The 24061-nt window shown below is 33.0% G+C and overlaps 3 protein-coding genes across 3 annotated transcripts in view; 1 reads left to right on the top strand and 2 right to left on the bottom strand.

Annotated features, from left to right (window-relative positions):
* Positions 1 to 5559, bottom strand: part of LOC105160052 (protein STRICTOSIDINE SYNTHASE-LIKE 2) — a 5757-nt gene extending 198 nt beyond the window's left edge. The window contains exons 1-4 of the mRNA XM_011077317.2: positions 5415 to 5559; positions 4322 to 4534; positions 2041 to 2307; positions 5 to 452 (exon numbers count right to left, since the gene is read on the bottom strand). Of these exons, the coding sequence (XP_011075619.1) occupies positions 5 to 452; positions 2041 to 2307; positions 4322 to 4534; positions 5415 to 5476 (990 nt within the window). The 5' untranslated portion in view covers positions 5477 to 5559. The remainder of the gene's footprint in view (positions 1 to 4; positions 453 to 2040; positions 2308 to 4321; positions 4535 to 5414) is intronic.
* LOC105159894 (protein STRICTOSIDINE SYNTHASE-LIKE 10) lies at positions 5691 to 8251 on the bottom strand. The gene is made up of 3 exons (XM_011077106.2): positions 7833 to 8251; positions 7084 to 7347; positions 5691 to 6408 (listed from the first exon to the last, which is right to left on the bottom strand). The coding sequence occupies exons 1-3, from the start codon at positions 8105 to 8107 to the stop codon at positions 5841 to 5843; spliced, it is 1107 nt and encodes a 368-aa protein (XP_011075408.1). The 5' UTR covers positions 8108 to 8251; the 3' UTR covers positions 5691 to 5840.
* On the top strand, positions 19123 to 21379 carry LOC105159893 (two-component response regulator ORR9). The gene is made up of 5 exons (XM_011077105.2): positions 19123 to 19477; positions 19566 to 19702; positions 19794 to 19871; positions 20434 to 20504; positions 21010 to 21379. Exons 1-5 carry the CDS (start codon positions 19372 to 19374, stop codon positions 21311 to 21313), a joined length of 696 nt encoding a protein of 231 aa, XP_011075407.1. The 5' UTR covers positions 19123 to 19371; the 3' UTR covers positions 21314 to 21379.

The following is a 24061-nucleotide window of genomic DNA, read 5'->3' as shown; positions in this document are numbered from 1 at the left end:
CCACATTCCCATCCCCATCTAACCTAATTCCCATTCCCATCCCTCCAATCAAACCACCCAAACACGAATGAACCTTCGTAACATCCACCGGAGACACTCTAATCAAACCATTCCCAATCCAAGAATTCGATACAATCCATTCCAGGAGTTTTCCCCTCTTGGAATTGATTCCCACCCAAAATTCTCCGATGCTGTTCCGTTTTACGTTATCCGGGAATCCAGGAAGCTGGGCTAAGACCTCGACATTCCCAGCCTTTGGTGGCTTAAGCCAAAACTTAAACAATCTGCAAGTTGTGGTCTCCACAAACAATAAAAAATCCCCATTTTTGCTTAGCGCTACCCCGTTTGGAAACTTGAGATTGTTTAGGAGAAGAGTCGTTTTCTTGGTTCTGGGATCGAATTTCATCAGCCTTCCCGTATCGTCACCGCTAATAATCACCGAAACATAATTCCTGTACGTGTAAGAAATTCTCACCTTAAATGAGCCTAAAACAAAAAAAAAAAAAAAACACAAATTATCCCGTGTTTTTATAAAATAAAGTACATTCATTAGTTAAAATTCATTAAATTTGTTAATATTAAAAAAAAAAGAATAAAAATTGACATCTATCCTCGAGTAACTTATTATAAGTTAAACAAATCTTTTATGACTAAAATACCCTTTTTACGGTGAAGAAATACATCCTCATATGCATTAACGTATGAAAATGTATAAAAGTAATTTGGTCATAAAAAGTTCTATTGACCTACATTATGTCAGTAATAAGTCAATCGTGGATAACTATAAATATTTATCCGAGTTTTCTGTCAAATATCATCAAATTTGATGAATATTTTGACTAACAAAGAGACTTATTTGACATATAGAAGCAAACTCAAGGATCTAGATATAATTTTTCAAGCCATAGAAAAATTTTAAAAGCCATAAAAATTCTACAGATAAAGCCAAATTACCCTCTTATCCAAACCACTGATAGAGGATAATTTATTTTTTACAAAGAATATTTGTTCATTTCATATATCATACGGAATAAATTGCATTTAACCATATAACATTTATGTTCCCAATAGATTGGATTTGGATGAAAAGAAATGGAAATGATGGTAAGAATAGGATAGGATGACTAGTTGATGATTCTTGAAGCAAGCAAGGAGGACAGTATGTACAATGTAGGAAGATAGAGTTTAGTTGTTCTGACAAAGGATATGGCGTGTTTGGGGGACCATTATTTGGAACTCAATCGCTTCTCCCTTCTCTTTATCTTATCTCTTTCTTTCTCTCTCCGAATATCTTTTGTTTTATATGGTTTTTAGTTTTAAACTTGTTCTTTTTTGTTTTTTCATTTGGTACGTAATATGGGATCCTCTATTTTTATATATATAAATAGATAAATAATGAAATTATAATAAAGAAAACCTACATAAGAACAAAGATCACAAGAAATTTAAATATTATCATTTATTATATATTAAATGGAAAAAAATTATTTCATCAGAATAATGAGTTTTATAGTCTTATTAAAGATAATTGTTTTGTAAACATCGACACCACCATAAATTAGCGACAGAAAAATTACGTATAACTAAAAACAGTCAGTGACACATATAATTTTAGAGTTTAAATAGACTTTGGTTTATATATATTTTAATAAACTTAGGGCCAATATACCATCTAATGATTTTGGCTTTCTTCTTTTTTTTTTCTTTTTGAAAAAAACTAAATTAGTGTAATTATCTATCTTGATGAGATTTAAAAACAATTATTAGGAGTTGTAATCTTAGGAATGTTCATTTGATGAAACCATATCAAATCGAACTGAACTGAAACTTCAGTGTCAAAATGGCGCATCAAATACCGAATTGAGATTTGATTGGATTTAGTAAATTATACAAAAATTTCGATTCATTTTCATAAGATACTGAAAAGCACGAATTTAAAAAAAAATGTTTTTGATTATAATTATATATATTCTATTCTATTTATATATAAATGTATTTAAAATAATTTTAATTTAAGCGTGAACACCATAGTAATCTTACCTCCTTGGAAACCTGGTACTGCTGTCCGTGAAATACACAACCCCAGTGTTGTGATCAATGTCCAAAGAGTTGGTGAACCCGAAGGCAAGTCCATCCAGTTGTTGGGCCAGTGGGCTGGCCAGCCCACCATTTGGGCCCACAACGAGAAGGCCCATATATGCGTCCGTAATGTAGAGATCTCCCGTCTTCTCATTGAAACGCAGGCCCAATGGCCTCCCACAAATGTGCTCCTTCTGGGAGTGGTCATGAGGACCCTCACAACCATCTCTATTTATTTCAAAATACAAAAATAAATAAATAAATAAATCAAGTATTAGCATAATTAATAAAAATACGTTTACATTATCTACATTGTTTTAATCAAAATTTCCAAAATAATGAAGACGATCGATTTAAGCAACTTAATTATAAGCTTAAAATGGTCCTTTAATTTCTTTATGTATATATAGAGATAAAATTACAAAATTCTTATCAGAACGAACCGCATCTTACATAACAATAATGTCTTAAAAGCTTGATATTGTCTTAAAATCCAAATTATTGAAAATAACAAAATGTTGGTTGGACATAAATTTCCCATTGTCTTGGTCCTCTTATTTACTCATGTTGTCTTTTTGTGTAGGTAAGCCTTCTCACTACAACCTCATATTTTATATCTGATAAGTATTTGGTTTATTATTATTTACATTTGCAACAAGATGACAAATGAAACTACAACAAATTAGTATAGTTTCTCGTTGTCCAAAAAAATGCGTGGCCACCTTCTTATTTCCTTTCTAGACCACATGGTTTCTTGCTACTTTGTATAGCGTGAATACTAATTATTCGAACAATTATTTATTGTTCTGAGGTCAATATAGTAGCCGTAGCTAATAATTATGATAAATACTTTATTTATGTTTAAAATTATAATAAATATTAATTAATTATAGTCAATTGTAATAGCTAGAATCAATGCTATGTTTTTTTGAGCCGTAATCTATTATATCAAAGAGAGGCAAGAATACTTATACTTTGCAATTTTTATAAAATTCTAAAGATTATACTACTATATAATTACTAGATTTAATTGTATTTAAATCATCTCTAAAAATATGAAATTACGCTTTCTCCCAAAAATGTTTTAAAATATCTTACACCTCTTCTGAAATTTTATTATTACGCTTGATTTTCTTTTGTTATAATTTGGATGAGGTATGATGACTTTAGCCAAAAAACTTATATAAAATTTTCAAATTTTATCCCTCATTTGATATTTTCTTGTAATCATTTTATACTTATAAGGAAAAAAAAATATAATAATATTAATCTCACTTCATATATATGTATATATTACATTTATCTTCTTATAAATACGAAAATATACATAAAAATATTAAATGAGAGACAAAACTGAAAATTTATGTACTTGTTTTTGTTGATGTCAGCATTTTCCGTTCAATCCCTAACGAAAAATGATCAAGTAAAAATGAAAAATTTTCAAACCAAGTATAAGTATAATTTTTAATTTTTTTGGGAGCAAATGTAACTTAATGTTTTTAGAGGATGTTTAAGTATAATTAATCCTAATTATTATTCTTATTATTATTTTTTAGAAAAAGTAATAGTTCTGATAGTAGCTAGAAGCGGGAGGAAATCTGGCAAAAGAAGATATGATAATTATGAATTAGGTGAACATTGGAGTAGCCTCCTTTAGCATGCCAAATTAATAAAGCTACATATATTCAACACACCCATGCTACTAAGTTATTATGTTCTTTTTATTATTATTTATATCCTTAATTTAAATCTTGTCAAGGAAACTAGAATCTTGCCTGAATCCCCATCAAACACCGAAGACTGGTTGGTTTGAAGATTCATTATCAATGATCAACCCAGAAAAGAAAAATTTTAATGGGTTTGAAATTATAGATAAAAAAGTTATATAAAAATTCATTATTATTTATCTGAAATTAAACTCCTATTAATTGCCATGAAAGCGAGACCGATCAAATCTAACATGTAAATAAAATTGTCCCAAATCCAAAAAATATTAGGGGTAAATGAATTATAGGAAAAATAACAGATCACATGACAATTACAACAATACTTGACACGAACCTAATCACATACGATGTGTGCAGAAAAATACATATTGGGCATGATTTTATGGTTGAACCATGAAAACTATGTTTTTTATAACTACATTTGAACGCGATATGCAAATTCGTCGTGCAAGCAAATGCATATGGATGTGAGCGACTCAAGCTTATGTTGCCCATAAGAAAAGAAAAGAAATCACCTCATAGGAGACGTCACGGCGAAATCAACCCACTGGCTTTCGTTCGCCCGCCATCGGATTATCCTCCCATCGGATACCCCGGTGTAGGGCCCGTCACCGTTCCCATCAAAAGAGAAGCTCTCCGGCCCTATAGCACCACCGGGCAATGGTATCAATGTAGATTCTTGAATTTCATCGGTCAATGTTGAAGAATCATTCTTGAATCGAGGAATGCTGAAAATTTCAACAGAACTATTATCAAAGTAGACAAATACGACAGCCAGTGAAACAACCCCCAATGCAATTGAAGGGAGCCTTGTGGTCATTGCTTTGGCCTTGAATCCAAGAGGGATATTGGTGATCATGAAGGTATGGAGTAGGTTCTTGAAAACCCCACAAAAGGATAATGAAGTGAAAGCTTGGAAAATGGGCTACACTGCTAGAGATTTATGTATGGCATCTTTCCCACAACGGAAGGTGGATTGTATGGGCATATAGTATGTGCTTTTCCCTTGAAGTTGGCAAGGCTATATGTGTTAATTAATATCAATTAGTGGGGCACATGCAATTGAATCAGTCATTGTTATTTGCTAACTTAAATCAAGTATAACATCGTTAAAAAATTTGCCAACGAGATCTAACGTAAATGACGAGACAATGAGGCTGCATAATTATGCGCATATTATAGGTTTGAATTTTATTAAATATGTAAGTATTTATCTATTTTAGTAATAATTATTTATTTCAGTATCAATTGATCATTATTGTAAATTGTTATACATATATATAACTCACTCACATATTAGTATATTTTTTCCCTTCCTCGTGAATAAAAAGAAAGTTTGTGAAAAAGATAATCAAGACAAAAGAGACAGTTTGAGCCAGAGCATTTGGTGGCGAGTCACTATATCCGCCCAAGTATCTGGTGGTGGTTTTCGAGAAAAATCATACTGCAGTGTGTGAAAGGAATCTGACAGACGTTTTTGCAGCAACCTAAATCTTGTCGTTTGTTTAAAAATTATCAGTAAGAAAGAAGACAGTGTAGAAAATTATAAAATGGTCCCAAAACACACACACAAAAAAAAGATGATTTTGATGCAGAATAAATGTGTACCTTAATAGCACCACATCATCCGCCCATGTTTGGTGGGCTCTGCAGCTGTTCAAACACAGCATGGTCCAGGCAACAGTTGGACTCTGTTTCAAGGCTCTGCCGTTGTTCAAACAAACTCTGTTTCAGGATTTCGAAGCTTTAGTTCTCAACAAAAGCGAAAGCATATGCCGGCGCAGATCAGGTTGAGAGACTCATATGAACTCTACCGAGCCATAACCCAGATCAACTGCATGATTCCAGAGAATTACATTCAGCAAAGGTTTCTGGTTGGATCACTTTAAATTTATATAGCACCTTTTATACGTATAGCTCAGATCAGCAGATTTCCATAAAAGAGGGACGGATACCCGTCGTGTCAATATGAACCATAATGATACATTAGGTGAAAAGAGATTGGTATCATCCATATAAATGGGTAGTTTGTTATTACACAGTATAAATTCCTATGTAAGGCATGAGTACGGAAGCAATCCACAGCTTCCCATGTCTCTCCTCCACTTCACTGATAAACTTCAAGGTCTTCCCTTCAACGTCTTCTAAGACCTGCAAAATTTTTCCTTCATTGCTTAGCTTTACTGCCGTTGCATGAGGCTTCCCTCCCACTAACAAGTAATGCAGTTGCTTGAAGGTGAGAGGAAGCTTTAACAGTGAACGTCCGAACCACGAGTAAGAAGTCGCCCATTTTGTAAGGACTCCCGTCTTTGAGTGAAGAGCGACCCAAAACTCCCCTTCAGAATTTCTTCTGATGTTGTCTGGAAAGCCTGGTAACTCAGCAAAGATATCATGTTTTCCGGCATTAGGGCCTTGAAGCCAAAACCTCACTATTCTACATCTCGTGGTTTCAGCTACTAACACAAATGAACGATCTTTACTGAGGGACACACCATTTGCAAAAGCAAGGCCTCGCAGCAAAACTGTCACTTCTTTCTTTGGAATATCATACTTCATCAGCTTGCCCGTCATGTCCATGGTTAAAACTGACGACATGAATTCCCTTAGATTGAACACACAAGTTGGAGTCAATATATTTTGGCCGAGTCAGTTTGGTAATTGTTTAAGCTGAAGCAGAGTTCTTTAAAATAGACAGTAATTCGGGTCTGTAAAACTTCATATCTTTAGTTCAGGCAAACATATGTGCGATGAAGATCACAAAAATCACAAAAAAGCCAATTCTAAAAAGTATCTCCGATATGGTTTCTTTTCTCTATTCCACTAACAAGGAACATCTCCAATTTAAAATCACAAAGGGTCAAACGGGTTACATTTTGCTTCCACCAGCTTAACCCTCATACCCAATCAATAACATGTTCCCACTGAACTGATGCAGCACTATAATCAGAAACATTAACCCATGCCCAAACCAAGATGGCTTGGGCTGAGGTTTGTACTTCATTTGGCTCAAAGAGGATGCTGCTAAACATACTCTGAGGTAATATCTAGTACGATTCTCCAGGGTAAACTACACCAGAAAATGTGAACATTGATCTACCCATGTCATTATCCGGCACAATAGATATTGCCCCCACTCCAAGCCACCTATATATTGTCCAATGTTTTTGAAAGGAAAGGCCAATTTTTGAGTCAATGCATAAGCGTTCATAATCATAACAATAAGAAGAAGATGGATGGTACCGAGAAGCAGAGACTTCAGAATATGAAATCCAAATACCTTCTGTGAAACACTGTGCTAGAGTCTGTGAAGTAAATCACATCTTCCTCTTCATCAATGTCCATGTCGTTAGTGAATCGTAAAGGCTGCCCCTCTACTTCTGTTACTAGCTGCGAACCCATTCCTCCTCCTGGCCCGACTACTTGGAGGCCTAAGTAGGCATCAGCAATGTAGAGATCTTCAGTTTTCGGATGAAACCGCAGTCCCAGAGGCCTTCCACATATGTGCTCCATTGCCGGGTTGAATGGGTGAGAACATTTTTCTCTTCAGCACAAGAATCAAAATTTATTCTATCAAATGAAAATCTACTAATAGAAGTGTTAGTAGCATATTTAGCCTCCAGAGCATCCAAAAAATAAAAATGATCTGAAACCAAGCATTTTGTCAGCTCAACTACAAAACCACACTTACCATTTGCTATTCTAGACCGCCACAGTCTATCTTCAGAGCAATTCATAACTTCAATAATGTTGTTTTAAACCCTAAAGTCTCTCTCTCTTTCTCTCTCTCTCTCTCCAGATTAAAATTAAGCAAGAAGGAAACTTAGCGCCAATTCAAAGTGTAACTTGCTCTGGCATGAATTCAGTTGAATAATAAGCTTTAACCACTATTGAAGAGATTCATAACATTCAGTAAAAAACTCAGACTCGACTTAAAAATTACAGAAAAACATCTCAAACCACACAATTCAACAACAACAAAAATTTCTCACTGAACAGAGGAATCACGCTGAGCAGAGGCTTAATTACCTCTGTGACGAGGTAACGGCGAATTCCACCCAATCAACGCCGTTCCACTTAAGGACTCGGCCATCAGCGACGCCCGTGTACGGGCCTCCGCCGCTGGGATCAAAGACCAAGCTCTCCGGCCCAACAGCTCTAGAGAGATGGATCCTCTCGGCACCGGGGAGGACGTCGAACGACCCCCGTATTGGCGGAGGAGTGAAGACGCCGGTGGTGGCCAAGGCAATCGCCACGGCGAGCAAGGGAAGGGCGATTACAGTGAGGATAAGCTTGGAGTTCATGGGGTTTGGATTCAGAAACGATAATTACAATGTTTTTACTGCAATTTACCTCAACCTTGAGAATTAATGAAACAAATATAGATATTGCACGTTTGCACCAAAAGTCTTGAGCACTCCAATTTTTCACTGCAACACTAATTTTTTAAATTACCAAAATCATCTCTATGTAACTTTTAACCACCCCCACTCAAACTCTTCTTCTAATCTATATATCCATACATCTATTTTATTAATTTTTTTATTTATTTTTTAAAATATAATATGTTGGTTTATATATTTTATTTTTATGTATAATATATTTAAATCTTAAAAATTTATTTTTTGTACATAAAGACAACATGCCATAACGGATAGTTATCAAAGTAATTCCACATTATCTTAACGCCATTATACTAATTCTTTTGTTCTATCGATAATACCTTAAGTTGATTTTTTTCTGTTTATTTTTTAAAATATGATTTGTTGATTTATATACTTTACTTTTATTTATAATATATTTTAAAATATAAAAAATTATTTGTTATGTATAAATAGAACAACGTACCAGAACGACTAGTATTATTTATATTTTGGGGAGTCAATTCATATAAAAGGACCCCTTATAATTGTTTACATAAAAGGTGATCAGATTAGGCTAGGCAATATGGAGGTCCGTCCATTGCTAGCCCAATTTGATTCAGTTAAGACTGGTTTTTGGATCGACCCAAATAGTATAATTAAGCCCAAATATACAAATCGGTTTTTTAAGTCATGAGTATACTTTTATAGTAATTTTTTTTTATTTTGTTTGTGTATTTTTTAATTTAAATTACTGATGTATTAAATTAATTTTTTAATTTGAATATATTGAATGAAATAATGATCGCATACTGAAGAATCAAAAGGGTATGAGCCGCCATATGTCTTATTTACGGTAGACTTTGAATTTCAATGAAACAAATATAAAATAAAAACTAACTAATTTCTCTCCAGCTTTCTTTCCTACGATATTGTAAATGAACAAATTATCCCATTTTGAAAAAAATAGCAATTTACTCCATGTATTTTTTAAAAATAAAGTAATTTTCCTCCTTAGACAGGAAGGTAAATTGCTACTTTTTTTCATAAAATAATAATTTGCTCATTTGTAATATCAGATAAAATTACCTACATTTCTCCCTTTGTTCTCTCTCTTCCAAAAAAGTAAAAATATGCGGCAACTATTGAACTAATGAAAATAAATTATAGTATCCGGCGTAGAAAGAAAACCCACAACCTATTTTAAATGAAACCCCTCCTCATCATAGGCATTAAATTTTGCTCAAAACCTATCCAAACACACGAACACAAAGAAAAAGAGAGGGAATAAGTGTGTCCTAATGGGACAACCCCATCTGCCCCAACATCCCTTCATAAGGGCACTATGTCCTAATACACATAGTGGAGTAGGACACGTCCAACACCAAACTGTTCTTGTCCACCAAATTAATTAATTAATTAATAAGAAACGAAGAATGCCCAACAAACCAACATTTGTTTTGGCCCATGCACTCAGATTTCCAAAGATTTTCTAGGTGTTCACTTAATGATGCAGTTAAATAATAACTTATACAGACAAAAAAACAAGAAAACATTAGGTACAAGGCTGGCAATAAGATTTTGTGGCTGGCCAAGAGATTGCATGTTTTCTTTTTTCAGTTTTAGGATGAAGATAAGAATTGTGGATTTTCATTAGGGCATTTTAATTCAAGTCCTACTTGACCCACATTCTGGTCGATCCAATTATCTAGAACCCCTTTAATTTATCATGTCTATTTAAATGGATCGAGACGAACTATATGAATTCGTTCTTTTTTTTTTAATTATTATTTATAAAAATCACTCATAAATACCAGTCATACATTTATTGCTCTAGAATTTTAGTTCATTACACTTGTTTTAACTAAAATTTGAACCCACTGACCAACAAATTTGCCGTGTTTGTTTTTATATTTTTCCTATATGTTTTCGATCAAAGTACCCTTATTGTAAAAAAGTTACAATCCCATCAGAATTGTGGCTCTTAATTATCGATGAGTTAGAAGAAATAATCTTGTAGTAAGTTGCAAGAACAACCTTAATTAAATTTCAACATTCATGGGACTAGAATGTAATACATGTTACATTTGGTAAAATCAAGATAAAGAAACAGATGAAACTAATTTAGGTGTTGGATTGAAGGAAGGGAGGAAGGAATGCTGTCAACCCACCAGGAGGGGCTTAGCCATTTTCCTCATGTTATGCCGACCTGACCCACAATACCCGCCAAGATTCTTGATTTCTATACTCCAAACTAAAGGAAAGAATCCCTTTGTTTTCAAGACCAAATCCTTCATCGGAATGTGAGTTTTCGACCCATTTAGGACATGAAGTTTGAATATAGACGAGCGTCTTACAATGGGTTGGTTGCAAATGAGGAGGTTGAGTTATTTATAAACCTCAATGCTTCCTCTTCTAGCTAGACACATTTTTAATACAAAATCGTTAAACTCGTACGAAGCTAGATGAATAATATCTCCAACAATACAAACATTGATTGAGTCACAAATCACATCAGATACTAAGTTCAATTCTTTTCTTCTTAATCATATAAATACGTGATGATCAGATACAATACATATAATATTTTCAAAGACAATGAGTATTAACAAAAAATAATAATAATAAAAGGAGAATTTGTATCATTTGCGTGGTGAAAGAGGCATAAGATTGACTTAAATCCATTTGATGAAGAAATTGACTGAATTATCATAAGATTCCTTAGAAAAGATGGGTTTGAAAAAGATAAAATATATTGTTTATTTACACTTTCTATAAAATAAGAAAAAAAAAAGCAACTTTTCGAGGAAACCGTTTTGTTCTATTTTGAAATACATTTAATGTATAGTTTGGAGTGCATCATTGGATTTATGTCCCTTCCTATATTAATGTCTTAACCTATTATTATACCATGTACATCCACTAATTAAACATATACGTACATGATATAATTACTAACATAAATACATACATGCATCTAATTTTCGTAAAACACATAACAAGCTAAAATATAAATAGGGTACGTACAAGCAATTAATCATGTCAAGAATGCGTTATATATAATACACACACATGAGTGTGTGTATATGTACGCACGTATGTGTATACATGTTGTGTATGTATATATTTATACACATAATTTAGTATTGGGGCATAGTCTTGCGACCAAGTTTTGTTTGTCGCCATTGAGACAAGTTATGGACATACAAAATCTGCTAAAGTTGATTTGTATATAATAAAAGCAGATCTGTTGTACAAACCATATCCTCTTCAACTATTTAATTAATTAATTTATTTTTTCTATATATAAATGGTGGAAGCTCCGATGCATCTCATTAATTTCTGTAACTTCTTTTAAGTATTAAGCAATCTGTTCAACAGCTCAGTTGAAAATTATTATCCATCGGGTCTTGATTTATTTGTCCAAGTTGACATCCAAAATAATCCTATATATATAAAATCACAAATTTTAATTATGCAAATGGCAAAATTGTAAAATGAGTCCTATAAGTATAGTGGTGGCAAAATTAATTCCGTAAGTATTGGATTGCTAATTTTAATGATGTAAATTTCAATTTAGTAATAATTTTAGTCCTTCTGACTATAAATTGCTAGATTTTAGCAGGAGAAATTGAGGTTTAGAATTTCGATAGCCAATTGGGCTCGAATTAAATACGCGGCATTATCATAATAGCTGACATAAAAAAAATAAAAAAAAGAACCACAAAAGTAAACCCTACCTTAGCCACTATCGCCGGCAACCCGACCTCTATTCTCGGAGACCACAGCCAGCTACTTCACCCCACCTCTTTGTTCGTTATTTTCACCTCTCTTCTCCCTCCCTGTTCCTTGCTCTGGCAAATGCCAACTGGTGGCGAACTTTTAGACCAGTTTCCTTCAAATGGGTTTTTTTTTTTCTTCTTCTTCTCTATCCTTCGCTCATTTAAACCTTAACATTTCATCCCTTAATTTCTTCCTTCGGCGAACAACCCCAGCACCGATTTTCTGACCACAGCTTTGGCTTTGCCAACCAATCATTTTTCCTCAACCAACTTTTATTTCCATTCATTTTTCCTCAACCAATTTGGGGTTCTTTATATTTTTTAATTTTTTCCTTTTTTTTATGTTAGCATCATTTGAGGATGCCACATATTTAATTCAAGCCCAGTTGGCAGTTGGAACCCTAAGCCCCAATTTGTCCTGCTGAAATCCGACAATTTTCGGTTGGAAGGACTAAAATTGCAAGTAAATTAAAACTTACAGAATAAAAAATACCAGTCCAATATTTACAGGACTAGTTTTACGACCCCTGTACTTATAGGAGTACTTTTACATTTTTGCCTTATGCAAAATGTATGAGTATTTATTTTATTTTTATGAATTTAATTCTCATCTTTCTTTATAGTTGTTGGTTATATATATATATATATATTTGTTAATGATGTATAAATATGAATTTCGAGCATAAACAACCCATCCAATCCAAAGTCGTTTAGATTAATGAATGTGAAATGAAAAAAAATTTCAAATGACTTCAATCGAAAAAAACTAAAATCTTTTAATAGTCGACAAAACACAATTCAAATAAGAGTTCAAATTTAGAATTATATATCCAATTAAATCTAATTATAAATTTTAAATCCATCAATCCAAATATAACCAGAAGGTTACGTTGGATACCAAAATATTTGTATTTTTCATCATAAACCATAGTTTAAAAAAGAGATTTTCTATATATATATATAAAAAAGGATCAATTGTTAAGATTTTTATCAGAATAGTCCTCAAAACAAAGTATGATGCCTATATTTTTTCTTTTTTTTCTCCCCTATTTTGGTAAGTAGAATAATAATATTTTCCTCCCAAAATCACCAAAAGATATATTATCCTCCAAAAAAAAGGGAAAAAAATAAGCACTACAAAAATAATAATAAAAAGGAATAAAATAGAGGCTGACTTTCACCCAATTCGACGGCTAAAAAGTCAAAACCTCATCCTCTTTCTGACTTTATTTTTCTTTTTATTTTCCTTAGGTATCAAATTGTACGATGATTTTGCCTCTTTATTCTCCCTTTTGATTTGCACTTTGATTCTTGAGGGACACCTATTTTATTTAAAAAATAATTAATATTTATTGTTATAATAATTAAAAATACATTCTTATCTTAATTAAAGAGAATATTTATATATTCTTTATAAACATAACGTATCGGATGTGACTTTTATGGGTAAATAAATATCCACACAAGAATATGAACATTGATAATCTATATTATGTCGTACCCACCCAAAATTAATATATCGATTAATTATGAATTCTTATTTTTTTTAATTCGCAAAAATGAATATGACAACGTCAGTATCTCATGTTTATACGCAAAATGTTGATATATCATCTTTTTTATTTTATTTTAAATCTGTTGATTTTTATTATCTTTTTCGCTCTTTCCTATTCATATATACATATATGTGGTTTAATTGTATTTTTTTTATTATAAAATTGGAAAAATAGGAGCAACAATAATTGTACATGACGTTATGCAATACTAGAAATGTAAAAAATTGAGTCGAGCGGAATATATTATTATTTAAATTTATTTGACCTATTTTGTATATATGCGTGTATATATATATATATTTACATGGTTTTATGCTTCTCCTAGGTAAAAGTACGGTGGGATCAGAACAATGATGAAAAATTTAAAGGGAAAGGTATGGGATAAATTGTATTTTTTGTTCCATATATAAGGATGTTTTTCAATTTAGTATTATTTGTTATGATTTTTCATGCTACATTCTATGCTAACGTCTCTGTTAATTATTGGATGAAAAATACACGTAAGAACTCAAATTTAAAAAAAAATAAAATTTATGAAATACAATATAAAAAAATAAAATTATGATTTTTCGAAAAGATATGTATGGTGGGGGATCCACTGAGAATTAATATACTTGTAGTATTCATGGTACGTACTACGTTGGTGGCATTGCCCTAAAGATGTTGAGGAATATTGTCCTAAAAGGGACACTGCACATTTTCGGGTCTCTTGAAGTTTTAATATATATGGTACGAATGAATTAAATTTCATCTACTTCTATTTATTAAAAATTTCCTTCAATTTAGCACAAGCCCATGTGCACATGTTTCCTTATTAGTTAGTTTGTTGTTTTAATATAAACATAAACTTTTGAAATATTAAGAAAAAATTAGTATCATGAAACTTGTAAAATATTAGTAACGTCGATTGTTTAAATTAATGGGAAAGATTTGGCAATATTCTTAAAAAAAACTAAAATTTAGTGAACTTATAAACTTCACATTTTTTTTTCTATCAATAACTTATGATATTCCGTTAATTTTCATGTAATTAAAAGCACAAAAATGTAAGGGAAAAGCCATTCTAGAGAAAAGGTCTTCTCTAATTTCTGTAAAAATGTTCATCCTCTAAAATGATGGTGTACAAGGATATTAAATACACAATGGGCGTAATCGTCCCAACTAATCTAACAAAATTCTATTACAAAAAAGACAGAAAAGACAGTTATAGAGAATCTATCCCGTACCTAGGATAATTGTCGCTGTGATATTAGCGACCTCGCTATCAGCGACCTCATGACTTGTAGTTGGAAATGTGTGAGCCACGTGTCGCGAGGACAGCATAAGATGTTCTAGGCAAGAAACCCTCGTATGTAACGAAGTCTATGTTTACATGTATAGTGTCAAGCGCTCACACGACTCTTAATGTCGCTCTCTAGATTGATAATTGAAGTAAATGACTGTGTGTGTGTGTATATGGGTGTTAGGTGTGCAGCAATGGTGGGACAACACCATGTTCTTGTCATCAAATATAAAACAAAAGCTGATTATCTCTGATTGATCTCAATCAATCCTATGTTTTTGGTTAATTAACATTCAGACATTTGTATTAATTGCATCAACCAACCACGTGCCATTGTTGGAGCTACTTCAATTCTTGTAAGAAAGTAGTTCATTTATTCAAGTATATAAATTTTAGACAATATTAATAATATATCAAAGTTATAATGACAAATTACAATAATTATTTTTTTTAAAAATTTGTGATAGTTATAAATACTTTCTCATTATTTAGAAATTTTCAAATAACCCACTAAAATTAATAATCAACTAACAAATATCCCCTCACGACAACTAACTGTAAAAAGATATTTGTTAGATAATCGTGTTTGTAATTTTTCAAACAAAGAGAGATTATAATAATTATAACAAATTTTAGAAAAATCTTTTGTATTTTTTGTGATTATTGCGCTTTTCATGGGCCCTCTAAATAAAAATAAATAAAAAAACTTGATGAAAAATTTGTCATGTTTTTATCCAAACAAGTCAGTAGTACAAACTGTGGAAATGTGAAGGAAATTGGAGATTCGTTTAGTGATTTTAGTACACATGTTATTGTACTAAATCACATTTTCTAGATAGTCAAGATGAACATTATCATGGTCATGGAACTTAACTTAGTGCTCAATGTTTGTCCTGCACCCTATTCAACAAACATGAATCATTCAAAAATCTCAGCAATTTTGACCATATAATTATCATTGTAAAATCCTAAATAAATTGAAATGTTAAGATAGTATGAGTACTATTCTTTTAACTTTATTTAAAATTCTTATAAATTATTTGGATTGTGTTTAGACAAAAAAATATGATACGAGAAATTTGTTTGAAATGAATTAAAATATAATTCAAAACAAAAGTCAATGTTTGGAATTGATTCCCGCAGTGAGTCTGACAAAAACAAATTCTAATCAAACTATTACAGAAAAATTAGTGGGTTACAAAAACTCTTAATACAGGCCAATAGTACAACAACAAATATTACAAGAATAATATTAATGATACAAAACTGACAAAGTAATAATAAACAGTAAATCAAAAACATAATAAAAGGCTCAGAGAGTCAGATCCGATGAGAAGCCCACTGCTACCAAGATCGATGACCCAACCACACCGGTTCCTCAAACCCACTAAGGACTCGTCCACAAAGGACCTAAAAAACCGACTACAATCAAACCACACAGGTTTGTTATTGGATCACTTAGACCCAAATCACAACCATAAAGGAACCAACCTACAAAGGACCACTCTCAACCACTTAAGTTTTCCACACAGAAAAATAGTTTACAAAGAACCCCTTTTTAACCCAATCGAAGAAAGGGAAGGAGATTTCTTTTTTTATTTTTAGTTCGGTTGTTCTATACCAAAAACCATGGGGGACTAATATATAGATAGAACATTGAAGACGGAGGGAGAAAGAGGTGTAACGGTGAGGGGTTTTTGAGAGCATCAAAAATAGGATGGGCGAAAACTAGAGAAAGAGATAGATGAGGGAGGAGAAACGACAGAGAGAGGGAGCGGCTGAAGAGAAGTGAAAATATGATTAGGGTAATTTGGGTTAAGTAGAAATTGGATCGGGACGGTGGACCGGGTGAGGGCATCCAAAATGTGGGGGTTGGGGTTGTGGGCTGAGCCTACCAATTTTAGATCTTGTGCAAAAACAAGTACCAACAGTCGACAAGTAGCTTGTGATGTTAGCGACGTCTCACGCTAGTTATAAACAAGGTTGTGAAGCTTACAAGCCAAAGTCTTCCTCTTCTTGCTGAGACACTCTTGTAGAACAAAACGGTGAGGCTAAGAAAATTAGAGTGGGTAGTACATCAAGCCACACTGTCCATTGACACCATACGCTGCATAATTAGACGCCTTTTCTTGGAACCGTCTGTAGGAGACATCTTTCACACTTGACGTTTAGGGGTTGATGATGTTAGTTTTGTCTTATATCAGTTACAAGAACTTTGAGACTTAAAAGCATCGATGCCACTCTTCTGAGGGAAACTCATTTTCAAAATAGAAGTATAAAATTGAAAAAATCAAAACAAATAATACCTCACACCACAGGTACTCATTGTATTGCGCATTGTATCGGAAACAATACGAGCGAATTTGATTACTTCATTATTTAAATATGAAATTCTCTAACTCTAAGTTCATCAATTCAAATACAATCGTAAATTATATGAAAATTACCTAAGTATTATTGAAAGCAAACTTAGGAACTATTTGGGTAAATTAAATTGTTAGCCCATTTAAAAATAATATTGTTGGGGGATAAAAGTATAGTCGTGTAACATTAATTTTGAACTAGTAAAAGGTCATGGCACGACGCGTTGCAATAGTATCGAAAAATCATGCATGGAAAATGTTTGATAAGCGAGTAGCAAAAGTTCAAAAGCGAATTCCCATAGATTTTCCACATCAAGCTGGCTGCAAATCTCCATCAAAGAAAAAGTTGGAGATCCTCTCCAAGAAATTTTTTTTTCTTGCAAAGATCTCATCCCCATCCTACATAGTACAAACAAATCATTGCACATCAACATGCCCTCATACATGGAAAAGGCCAATTCTCGAAATTCATGAGAAAAATATTAAAATTTTAAAAAATATATATTGAGAGAGTGTTTAGGAGAATTTCGGAACAAATAATTAACAAGATAAGTTGAATTTATAAAAATAATAAAAAATAAAATAATATCTAGAAAATATAAATGATTTATACAAAAGAAAATAATAATAATGACAAAACCCGTATAAATTCAAGAAGGTATTTGTTTAATAAATAATATTAAATTTATTTGTTTTTTATTAAAAAAAAAAGATCAAAGTAGTTGGAAACGCGGAAGCATTCTAACAGTTGGTCCTGACGTTTAATTTTAAAAGTATTTTATTTTTCTTATCAAATAATATTTTTCAACATTAGAAAACTATTTATTTAAGCAATTGCAAACACACTCATGATATGATATTTAAGTGGGTAGTTTAAATTAATTAAGGTATAATAGTATTGAAAATAGGTTAGTGGGAGGAAACAAAGGAATAAGAGATGGGATGGGGCAGAAGTTGAATGGGCATGGGAAACAAATCTTAAAAGGAATCAAAAGAAAATGGCCTCTCTTTGCACCTCTCCCCACCTGCTCAAGATATGGTAAGAGCACATGATTTCACACTAGGAAAAAGGTATCAACCCTGACATCACCTGTATCTCTTGTGAGGATTTTGGTGGGCACCCCCACCCCCCACCCCAAAAAAAAAATTCTTCATTTCTTTTTCTTTTTTTCAATTTTCTCCCTTGACACCTAAAAAACCCAAAATCCCACCAAGAATTAATTCATTGCACGTGCAATTTCATATTAGGCAATTTACAATATTCGAAACTTTTTTTTTAATAATAGAATGATTTTTCGAGATAAAAATTATGAGTCTCATAGCTAGTCAAAATTATAATACTTCATGCAACGGACCATCGGTGGAGTCGCAAGCTAAATTATTTGGCGATGTCTATGGGAACGATACCATACACCTATCCATAAGCCCCTCATCGATCCTGGGCCTGATGATACAAACAAACCTTTCACATTGGTTGTAGACGAGATGTTTGAGCGGCTTATAAGCCCTAGAACTCTTATCCCTATTGAATCGCATTTTCAAAACAAAATCGTGAGACTCATACGATGTCAAAATTGACAATATCTCACGCAATAAAGCACCGATCTAATTGCATGCCACGTCACACATATATATAAATGATTGAAGTACATCTAATACGTATGCATAATTTCAATACTTATTATATTTATTTAAAAAATAATAAAATTATTAATTAATCAAACTTAAGAAAATGAATAGACCTTAAATATGCATGAATAAAGAATTACTTATAAAAGAAAATAATTTTCAAGAAATGATAGTTAAAAGTATTATAATTCTTATATAATTACTATAAACTCCTCCCACTTAATTAAGAGTATGAACCCATGTTCACTACTTATGATTTTCCACTATTGTTTATTCTTTGCTGCTGTATAGTACAATACGACATTTTTATACTACTTATATTGCTTGCCTTGTAATAGAAGTGCAAGTTGGAAAATTTTGAGAAATCTCTGGATGAAAATCTGGTCGGATCTTGCTTTGTGCCTTGTGGGACTGACTTGAATACATACCCCATCTCCATTTCTCTCTTCCCTCCTCAACTGTTAGACAACACACACAAGATCCCTACCCCCCCCCCCTTCTATAGAAAAAGACGCAAGCTTTTTTCCTTTCACCATACTTTTCTTTCTGCCTCCCATCATCAATCCTTCTGCTTCGTTCCTTTTTCTCTAGTGCAATGGGGATGGCAGCAGCAGATGCTCAGTTTCATGTTCTAGCCGTTGATGATAGCTTGATTGACAGAAAGCTGATTGAGAGGCTTCTCAAGACCTCTTCTTTCCAAGGTGCTTGCTTTCATTGGCTGAAACAATTCCAAGAATGGTTTTTCCATTTTCTTTTTTTGAGATTAATATCTTGAATTTGTTGTTGCAGTCACCACCGTTGATTCTGGTAGCAAAGCTTTGGAATTTCTTGGTTGGCATGATGATGATGATGATGTTGATGTTGATGTTGATGATGATGAGAGAAACAACTCAAATGAAGCCTTTGTTTCTCCCAAGAATCATCAGGTAAAAAATGTTTTCATTCCTTCTTTCTTTTTTTACATTATTTAGGTTGTCATTCTGTTTGTTTTCTTTTCTAACTGGTTATTTATTACAGGAGGTGGAAGTGAATCTTGTTATTACAGACTACTGTATGCCTGGGATGACAGGCTATGATTTGCTCAAGAAAATGAAGGTATTCTCATCTTTTCATTTCTGTCCCTGCAATCTATGTTTATATCAAAATTACATCATTGGTATTTGATGTGTCCTAAACTGTTAGGTCAGGTTGATTTGGTCCTTTTCTTGAGATGAACATGAATCTTTGCAAAAATCTTTGAAAATCTTTCCCCCTACCTAATTTATGTAATAAGATGTTGATGTGACATTGACTAATTCTACTTGCTTCTTCATTCTATTCTTCTCTCTCCTTACTAGCAACTCAAAATTCTAATTCCCACCGATTTAGTCGAATTTGAACTAATTAATTATACGATAAATATAATATACACTTATTATATAATTGGTGTACAGTTTCAAAAAATAATCAATTATATAACAAATTTATTATACTTACTTTGCAATCAATTTAGTTCGGCCAAAACTGATTTCGATAAATATTCCCCTAGTAGCAACCTACTTGCAAATTGTAATAAATATTTGGCAAGCATGATGTATGATCATTTATCAGTGTACCTACCTTAAAAACCACAGTATTAGTAAACATGTGGGCTTGCTTGCTTGCTTTTGTTTGACAGGAATCTGCATTTTTGAGGAACATACCTGTGGTCATTATGTCATCTGAGAATGTCCCTTCAAGAATCAACAGGTAAATAATGGATTTCTTACATTCACACAATAGGATATGGTTTAGGTATATTATGTGATCAACAACTGAATTCTTGATGGAGTGGATGCAATGGTTGCCATTGGATCAAGATGCGTAACGGAGTAGCTAAGTCAGTTTCACTTGAAGTTAATTTTAAATTTTAAAACAGTTGCAAAAATTCATGTAGATTTATCGAACATGAGTAATCAGTGTTCCGAATTTGATCGAATCAATTAGGGGGTGGGTGGTGAAAATTTAAAACAGTCTACTAGACAATCACAACCGCTCATGTGGAGTTCACTATGCATGAACGATTGTGATTGTTCTTGATTTAACCTAATGAGTTGGGTAATGAAAAGTGAAAATCATCTACCTTTATTTATGTGGATGGCCATCTGCACTCAACTCATTGTAGAACGGCTTAAATAGACTTACATAAAAAAAATTTGGGGGATAAATTAGGGTGAATTGATGGATGGTAATGATTGGTTGATGATATTTGCAGGTGCTTAGAAGAAGGAGCAGAGGAATTTATCCTGAAGCCAGTGAGGTTATCAGATGTGAACAAGCTTAGGCCCCATATTATGAAGTCCAAATCCATATGCAAGGATATTATTCAAAAGCCTGAAAATCAGGAAAAGCAAGACAACAATGAATCAACAGAAACCCAATTACAGTCACAGTCACAGCCACAGCAAACATCACAGTCCAATAACAACAGTAGTAACAAGAGGAAATCCATGGATGAAGGCCTCTCACCAGACAGAACAAGGCCTAGATACAATGACATGACTGTCATGTCCAATTAATCACTACCAAATAATCCTTTTTTTTAATTTTTATTTAAGACCTTTTATTTACCTTTTTTTTTAATTTTTTTTCTTAATTAAGGTTAGTACAACAGGAAGAGATATATGTACAGTGGGGTAAAGGGGTTGGAAGGGAATGAGGGGTTCATCATTTCCATGATGAAAAACATATTTGTACACATTTAGCATTAGAAATTTTCCACCCAATTTTGTATTTACTAATTTAGTGGAAAATATTAAAATGAACAAAAAAAAAAAAAGAGTGTTCTTCATCCTCAAGTTTTTGGATATTGCTAATAAGGGTATTTACAGACTATCCATTACTACAAATTTTGACATTAATAAAATAAATTAAATTTAAAACTGTATAATTAAAAGTGACACGTTCGTACCGACCGAGTTTGTTTGTTTGTGTTTCCATTTTCAAATAATTACTCTCTTTATCTTGCAGTTTTATTTAATATCCAATTGGCATTCGTCTCCATCTCATCTGCAATATTATAAAGAAAAGATGTACCATAGATAATAGTTTTCAACTGATAAGGCAATTGACTTATTCAACCTCCCAAGAGTGCTTTTGAAATCGTTACTGGGCAACAGCCGCTCCTTCCTCACACTCTTGATACCCCGCAAAGTGTGAGATCTCCTCTTGCTCGGAGTTTCTCTCAGGAGTGGAAGCAGAACGTTGATATCGCTAGAAGTTGCCTGGAGAAAGCTCAAAAGCGGATGAAGAAGTACGCAGATCAGAATCGCCGCTTCATCGAGTTCAATGCGGGAGACCTGGTGCTGGTGAAGGTCCTGGATCCGAGATTATCAAAGTCATCAGTGGGGAGAGATCCTCGGTTGATGCAGAAGTATATTGGCCCTTTGCCTGTCATTAGGCGTATTGGAAGGTGGCGTACAAGGTGGAGTTGCCGCCCTGGTGAAAAATCCACAACGTCTTCCACGTAAGCTAATTGAAAAAATATTCAGCAAATAAGGAGGACGACACCCGCAATCAACCCAGCCGCCCGCAGCTTGAATTGACGAAGACTAAGGAGAAGGTGGCTGAAGCAATCTTGAATCACCGAGTGATGAGTATCGCGAAGAGAGACCAAACAGAGTACTTGGTGAAATGGAGGGGATGCAGCAGCGAGGAGAACACTTGGGAGCGAGTAACGAACCTAAAGGCGTTCCTACCCCTTGTTGAAGCTTACCATACTTCCCTAGCACCGGGGATGTCGCTATCTCAGGTGGGGGAGAATTTCAAGGGTCGCCCACGCACTCGACATCCTTGACGCGCATTTCTGCCACTCAACCGTTCTACATGGCCGACCACTCAACCTTCACCGACGCTGAACATTCGTAGTCTTAAAGTCTTAGGTGTTGGTCTTTTACTGCTTTGTTATTTGCTTTCTGTTGTTTAGATTGCTCAGGGGACGGTATGCCTCCTAAGCTGCGTTTTTCAGCTATTTTAATATCTACTACTTTCAATAGGATTTATTTTTTTAAGCCTATTATAGGGGGGAATGAATATAAGAAGCTTGGCTTAGTGACGTGTTAGAGTTTCCTTCAAGGCGATCCCCTTGCTCTAGCATCATTGATCATTATATTTGCACTTTTCAGTTTAATGCAATCTACTTTCTGAAATTGTGCGTTCGAATTGATGTCGTTGCGTTATTGCTTTCGTATTGTGATTCCTGTCGGCTCGCTGCGTTAGTGTCGAGCGGGAGTGTGTGTTGAGATTGGCGGAAGTAGTCACCGGACTACTAGCCACACAGTACGCTTTGTGGAAGGCGCCTCGTGAGAGGACATTAATTTAACTGCTTAATTAATATATTTTATTCTTATTTATAATATATTTTAAAATATAAAAAAATATTTATTATATGCATGTAGAAACAGCGTGTTGTAGTTACAATAAAAAATGAACTAAATATTGTGAATAGATTATGAAATAAAGAAAGGCAATTTCACTCCATTTAATGACAGTTTTACCCACCCCAAAGAATTTCACAAATTAAATTTAGAGGGTATGATAGTGCAAATGAAAAATGTTTAGCAAATTCAAAATGAGGTTACGAAAATTCATCTGGACATAGTGTCGTGTATTGGGCCTTCCATGTACATTTTATATGGGTATCGGCCCAAATCTAAAGCCCACAATTTCTTTGTGGGTCCAAATTACCTATTTCTCCTTCATCCGGATAACTAACACAACTGTCGCTTTCAAAATGCTTTAAAGTTAAGGGGTTATTTTAGTAAAATTATTAGCTTTAGTGATTACACATTAATTTTAAAATTTATAAGCTCTTAGACTTTATTTTAAAATAATTATAGAAATATCTAAATACACTATATAAATTCACTAAGTTATATATAATAATACTAATGACATTTTAAAACTTAATTAAATTTACTAACAAATGGGGCAACTTTATGAAAAATAATACGATTGAAAATTATGAATAGCCGTACATTAATTAATTAAATAAAAATGTATTAAAGTCCTTATTTTTCTATTGAAAATGAAAGTGGGACAACTCTCTATTGCACCAATGCATTATTGGAAGGAGTATGGGTGCTTTGTATTTTCATCACATAATTTCAATAAAGCCCAGAAAGTAAATTTAAATTATCTAATTTTTAATTTAAATATGATGGCTAAATTCATCTAAATTTGATTTATTAAATAGAAAAAATTCATGTTTGAGAATAATTTTTTGTTCGTTGATGATCGATAGTACAATGTGATTGGTGTTCCATTAT

The sequence above is a fragment of the Sesamum indicum genome, linkage group LG4 (genome assembly GCF_000512975.1).
Source record: "Sesamum indicum cultivar Zhongzhi No. 13 linkage group LG4, S_indicum_v1.0, whole genome shotgun sequence".
Taxonomy (NCBI): Eukaryota; Viridiplantae; Streptophyta; class Magnoliopsida; order Lamiales; family Pedaliaceae; genus Sesamum; species Sesamum indicum.
This window is presented reverse-complemented; position numbering and strand designations above follow the sequence as displayed.

What these genes read in the sequence shown, in the direction of transcription:
- LOC105159894 (XM_011077106.2), bottom strand. Translation starts at nt 8,107, where the DNA reads ATGAACTCCAAGCTTATCCTCACTGTAATCGCCCTTCCCTTGCTCGCC. An exon ending in GCCGTTACCTCGTCACAGAG is followed by an intron (nt 7,348 to 7,832) that starts GTAATTAAGCCT and finishes CTTGTGCTGAAG; the next exon opens with AGAAAAATGTTCTCACCCAT. An exon ending in AGCACAGTGTTTCACAGAAG is followed by an intron (nt 6,409 to 7,083) that starts GTATTTGGATTT and finishes GTTCAATCTAAG; the next exon opens with GGAATTCATGTCGTCAGTTT.
- LOC105159893 (XM_011077105.2), top strand. Translation starts at nt 19,372, where the DNA reads ATGGGGATGGCAGCAGCAGATGCTCAGTTTCATGTTCTAGCCGTTGAT. An exon ending in TTTCTCCCAAGAATCATCAG is followed by an intron (nt 19,703 to 19,793) that starts GTAAAAAATGTT and finishes TATTTATTACAG; the next exon opens with GAGGTGGAAGTGAATCTTGT. An exon ending in ATTTGCTCAAGAAAATGAAG is followed by an intron (nt 19,872 to 20,433) that starts GTATTCTCATCT and finishes TTTGTTTGACAG; the next exon opens with GAATCTGCATTTTTGAGGAA.